The sequence below is a fragment of the Babylonia areolata genome, chromosome 22 (genome assembly GCF_041734735.1).
Source record: "Babylonia areolata isolate BAREFJ2019XMU chromosome 22, ASM4173473v1, whole genome shotgun sequence".
NCBI lineage: Eukaryota > Metazoa > Mollusca > Gastropoda > Neogastropoda > Buccinidae > Babylonia > Babylonia areolata.
Genome location: NC_134897.1, coordinates 34,235,980 through 34,242,202, shown reverse-complemented (window position 1 = coordinate 34,242,202; position 6,223 = coordinate 34,235,980). Strand labels below are relative to the sequence as shown.

Genomic DNA, 6,223 nt, shown 5'->3' with positions numbered 1-6,223 from the left:
CAGACGACATCCGTGGCAAACATCCGTCATTGTCATGATCGCGGTTTGTTCTGTTGCCTTCACAGTTTTCTGGTAGAGTGTTTTGAGGTGCGGAAGAGTGCATGTGTACGCCGCACAGTCGTTGATCGATCGATGTAGGCTACTGGTGGTATAATTTCAAACAATCTGACCCGGAAAAGGCAACGTGAAGCCGAATCGAGAAGGTAACGGGGCTGTGCTCCCGTGAACAGTTCAATGTGCCCGCTTCCTTCAACACCTGCACAGTCCATGATAAGTGTTCCATTGAGCGACTACAGCCGAGTCAACTGATGATTTTGTCACCTGTTAATTTGGTCCATTGAAAGAGAGAAAAAAAACCTGCATTTTGTTTGTTGGAGGCCTGTGACAAAAAGGGGAAAAAAGGCGATTCCTGGTGCCGGGTGCCACAAAATTAATGGGTGCAGCGTGAACGGAATATTAGTTTTACAACTGCTCACGGTGCCTGATGCCTGTTAGCAAGTCTTGATTCTTCGTCAACATTCTCCACATGCCCCTGGCTAGTCAGCGTGTGGGTGTGCTTCATGAAGGTTTTTAAAAAAGGTGCGTATATTATGCAAGGAACAACGACCTTGGTTGTAACCGACAAGATCCACCCCAAACCCCGTCCCCAGTCGATATGAAATAGGGGGCCAACTTGGCGACGCAATGGCTTTGAAGACCAGCAGGTAAGCCAATCATCCCTTTGGAATCATTTGCGAATTTCATATCTGTAAAGCCCAACCACTATTTCGTTGTAAAAGTCTGTTGCCCACCAATCCCGAAGAGAAATGGGCCTCACATGTTTGTTGTTGCCTTAGTGGCTATTGATATAACTTATAAGCCAACTTCATTATGCCATTATAGATGTATAATTTATTGTAGAATGCCAGCCACTGCAGCATTAATCTATGGATTTATTATGTTGGCTCAGGTATTTTCGCTTTTTCTCCTCTCATTCCGAGTCATTGCACAGTTATTCTAAGTGGGAAAGCAGATTAGGAAAATGAAAGTCCATTAGCGGAGAAATAATGAATGGATCTGTTTGGTCGGAAATATACGAGCAAAACTTATACTGATTTTTTTTTCAGTTTATGTCGAGACTGATCCCACTACACTCTGACATTCCTCGCTGTCCCTAGATTTTCGTGTCTCAGTCTACAATTTTATAATTTTGGAAACTGATTCGTTTGCCCGGGACGCGTTAATCTTATGAAATGACTGACGGTTCAGATTTTTAGTTTGTTGCTGGACCACCTCCAATCCTCGGTCGGCAGTGAAAAAAACAATAACAAACAACAACGTCAGGTTGATAAGTCAAGATTCTCTGTTGATCGAATACTACAAGTATTCATAGACACAACCAGGCTAATTCTCCGGGGTCTCTCTCCGTCCTCACCCCCCCCCCCCCCCCCCTCCGCCCTCTCTCTCTCTCTTCTTCTCTGTCCTACCCTCTCTCAACTACTTTCTCTCTCTCTCTTTCCCCGGCCACACACACTCACACACACACACACATATGTATAGGCTTACACATACGCGCGCACACACACAGAGACACACTATACACACATACACAGACACACCGTGTGCAGAGTGTGTCAATGAGTGTCACGGTGTTGAATTATAGAACGAATGAATACACTGACACACCGGCGCATCAGTGCCGCAAACTTCGCACACACATGTGCACTCAGCTACCTGCGTGCGTTTGTTTCTCTACACACATATGTTGACAAACGCGTGCACACACACACACACACACACGCACACGCACGCACGCACACCACACATGTGCACTCATCTACATGCGTGCGTTTGTTTCTCTACACACATATGTTGACAAACGCGTGCACACACACACACACACACACACACACACACACACACACACACACACTGACACACCGATACACCGCGTAGTCTTCAGTAGAGGCAGAGTAGATTGTGAAAGCGGGTTTTGTTTGTCAGTTTTTTTCCCGCTTACCTCTGTGCAGCATCATAAACACGTGACAAGATCATAGTGGAGGAGGAAACAATAAATCATACCATGCATCTGGGGGGAAAATGATCCCACGCCGTAATAGCAAAAATCATGTAATAAGTGAATAAATAACACAAGACAAACCCGGATATGGCGGGTTCCGGGGGACTCGGAACTGAGCGATAAGAGAAATGCCACTGCGGAAACTGAAGGTGCAGGTGATGGGGCATCACCGTCAGCGGTAATTATTAAAAAGAAAAAAAAGAATATATATATTTATCAGTAGGCTGCCACGCAGTTACAAAACCTACTGAAGGTGGTGATAACCGTGGCAGTGTTGACGTTCATTAAAATCCTCTCACCATGCCCTGGTAACGGCAACAACATTTCGCAATGGAGCAACATTCCACGAATATTTTGGCACATTCCAACTCCAACCTGACGACACTGGTGCTATTATGTACCGTGTATGGCAGACCTCCGGCTACTGTCAAACCCTTGTCATCACGGAACTGATATCCCCGAAGGCGCTTGTCGCTACACGTCCAGCTACAGACTTTGGCTAGAGACAGGGAGACAGAGAGAGGGAGTATGTGTGTTGGAGGCGGGTGGGGCCATAGACTTATAAATAGATTATGTTTAGAAATCGGTGGGTTTAAAGCATACTCAGTGGTTTAAAGTACACAGCCACTGACGAACAACTTGACCCGACCTTAAGGGGCAGATCGCCAATAGGTCGATAAACTCACCCGCCACTGCTGGTCTGTGGGAGGGTGAAGAGCGATTAGTGGGCGGTGAAGATGGTGAGAGCTGGACTCAGGGGGGAAAAAGTGGAAGAAAGCGAGATCATATTTAGAATCAGAGGTAGTTATTTAAGAATACTGAGTGCTCTTTGACAGTACCGCGGCCTTGCTTGCTTTCCCATTAAAAATGCAACGTATGGCTCTATTATGCGTGTGTGAACACACACACACACACACACACACACACACACACACATATATATAATTATATTTAGTAAAGCATCCAGAGGAACCTTACTGAGGTCAATGTGACAGTGTCTTTCTTCCTCAGTTCTGTATACAGCCGTCTGTATCACTCTCGTCACCTTTTCTTTGTGTTTTTCTCTGTTTCTGTTGATTTTTTCCCCCCGTCTTTATGTGGGTGTGTTCATCCCTCTCCCGGCTTTTTTTTTCCCTCTCTCTCTCTCTCTCTCTCTCTCATTGCAGTTCGATTCTGCAGACTGACTCTCTCTCTCTCTCTCTCTCTCTCTCCCCTGGAGTCTCCATATCTCTCTCTTTGTCTGTCTGTCTCTTTCACACACTGAACAACATGCAACAAATGAAACTCAAAGCTCAGGCTGACGAAGTGTTTAGTCGGAGAAGTAAAAGTACTATGAGGACCGTCATCATGGCATACCAGGACAAAATATTTTTGTTGGCTTGCAGGTCCGTATCGGTTACTTTTAATGGTTGTTAGGAAAACTGGGGCACTGATGAGGAGCCGGGGAAGTCAAAGGGGGCTGGGTGGAGTCTTGGAGTCTGTAGATGACGAGTTAAGGACAATGACCCCTCTGTGGAGGTCAGCGGACTCCAGTACATGGGACTAGGTGAAGAAGATAGGTCAGTCAGCCTGAGTCGGAGCATGTGTGTGTCTGTATCTGTCAGTGTCAGTGTGTGCGTGTATAAAAAAAAAACAAAAAAAACCATAGCCGCTTTCCCGGCTGGCTGCACACGACTTGTGAACATCCGAAAGGAAAAATAAAGTGAACTTGAACGGCCGAACACACATTACTCATATTAATGTATCACTTCGAGTTGTCAAGGTAAACGAACTCCACAATTAATGTCATCCGTCCGCAAAACGGAACATCAGGTCACAGGGCTTTTATTCATCAGATATGACTCGGCTGATTTCTTGCAGCCGGGGCCGGCTTAGTACTGGCAAGCATTTAACAGTAACTTGATGTAACAAAAACAAAAACAAATGTGGGTGCGGATGGGGAGAGCTCTGTCACGGTGGTTAAAAACAAAATGAAATAATCAGAATAGCCGCCCGCGACGGAGGGGAGGAGGGGTGCGCCATTTTTGTTCATACGTATTGTGTATCGATTTCTCAGTCTCCCCGGCATAACTGAACTGGTTGAAGAACTAAGTGAAGCGCCGGTTAATGTTTCATTGTTATTCTACGATGTAGTCTATTTACATTGAAAACGTGTATCGCCGAGAAATAATGCCTGCCCTGTTGCCGCTTCCGACGGGTTCAAGCCTACTTCTCAGTGAACATTGTCTTCACGGCAAGTGACAACGGTTTGCGAAGACGACGGATTTTTTCCCTCGTTGCAAAAGCGGCGTTAAGATGTTCTGATTTTGCGCATAAAGCTGTGAAATATGCTTGCATATGTACGGTACAGGATTAGTTCGGATGGCTTTTCACACATACCAAACATGTCTATTCTTAGTTAATTATTGAATCAAAGTCAAGTCTGATGTCCCGATCCCATTCCTCCAGGCGTCAGTAATTCATCCTCCCGACTGACTGCACATTTTCCTTTCCTTCCTTCCTTTCTTATACAGGAGAAATTCTGCTGTGGTACCCAACATAGTTGCCACTTCCCGACGGCATAGCTGACTGATTCACAAATAGTTGATGATCTAAACGATAACGTTTAAGTGAAGTTGACTGGTATGTCGTGTCCCAAGGTGTGACCACCAAAACAGCAGAATAGTGAACTGTTGTCCAGACTATCTTGGCTAGAATTTGATACAAAGTGGAGAGTATCTTGCCCATCATATCCCCACTCTCTCAGCTAAGAGGGTTTTAGGACACGGTTGGCGTTGGGATTATCTCCAAGAGCCAGGCTGCAGCACTGAGAGCCAGTGCTGTCTTGCCTCCAAGTTTGAGAGTCACAGTCCTTCACAAAATACAAAGCCATACATTTATCCCATTGCTGTGGAGGTCACTGATCGTACAGTTCTCCTTTGACGTTGGTCCAACTGTAGGCTTATGTCAGTCTTTCAGTTGATACAAGCCGAGTGTTGAGCCCTTGGTTGCCTCACACGGCGGGGTGAGTAAAAAAGGTCTTGCTCTTAAAAGCCCACTCGTACATTCAGTAGGTCCCACGTGTGAACGTGGGAGTTATATACAGCCCACGAATGCAGAACCGGGAATCTGCATGGCAGTCCACCATCATGCAGGTTAATGTCATCACAGTTTAAGTTTCTGATTTTCAAGTTGTGGGATAGAACTGTTCCCGTAACATGAAAAAAAAGAAGAAAAAAGAAGAAGCAAAAGCAGATGACTGTAGTACGTGTGTTTGTACTGAGTCAGTTCAAAAATTTTCAATGGAAAAAAAAACCATGAATATCATTTGTTTTTGTTGTCAGTAGTGTAATATAGGCTTATGTTGCATTTTATTTATGCTGGCTGTATCTGTCTCTAAAACCATCACGGTCTGAACCAACTAAGATTTTAAATATATATGTGTAACACAAAGCTCATCAAGTTCATTCAGTGTCACGGCGCCGGCACACCCACAGATTTTGGTTGTCGGAACTTATAAAAAAAAAATCGACGGATCCCTGTACCTGCTGCGACCTCATTTACTTATGCACGGTTTGATTTTTTGTGCTCACGAGTAATTCACGCACTATGTTGTGGAAACCCAAGAATTTATGAGTAGCCTGATATGATTTGGAAATTTTTAAGTGAAAATCCGGTAGTGAAAAGTCAGTTATTCACACACACAGATATAAATAAATAAATATATATATGTATATATATATGTGTGTGTGTGCGTGTGTGTAGTGCGGGGTGAGAAAGCACTTATATGTTTTTTATGTGTTTTGGGGTTATTGTTGGGTTTTTTGTTGTTGTTTTTTTTTGCTTCTGTGCGCCAGTCTGTCGTTCTGGCTGGATGCAAGATGTTATATCAGTTTTACACCTTGTTATGAATAGACAACCTAAATGGACACATTCGTTTCAACGAGTAGTAGTATTGAGAAGCCGGAGTTGAGTTTAACGACCTGTCGCGCGCGCGTGTGCATGTGTGTTCTGTGTGTGTGTTATCTGTTCGTGAGTGTGTATGTGTGCCGTGTGTGTGCCGGTGTGCGTCACTGAATGTGTGTGTGTTGTTTGTTGATGAGTGGAATGTGTATTTGTTCTTTGACATCTTTTCACTTTGAGTGGTATTAGACGCTCATGTGTGTGTGTGTCACTGTTTGTGTG

General features: G+C 44.5%; 1 protein-coding gene across 1 annotated transcript in view; it reads left to right on the top strand.

Moving 5' to 3' along the window:
• Positions 1 to 6,223, top strand: part of LOC143296998 (uncharacterized) — a 34,102-nt gene continuing 27,879 nt past the window's right edge. Inside the window, exon 1 of the mRNA XM_076609105.1 lies at positions 1 to 704. Coding sequence (XP_076465220.1) covers positions 685 to 704 — 20 coding nt within the window. The 5' untranslated portion in view covers positions 1 to 684. The remainder of the gene's footprint in view (positions 705 to 6,223) is intronic.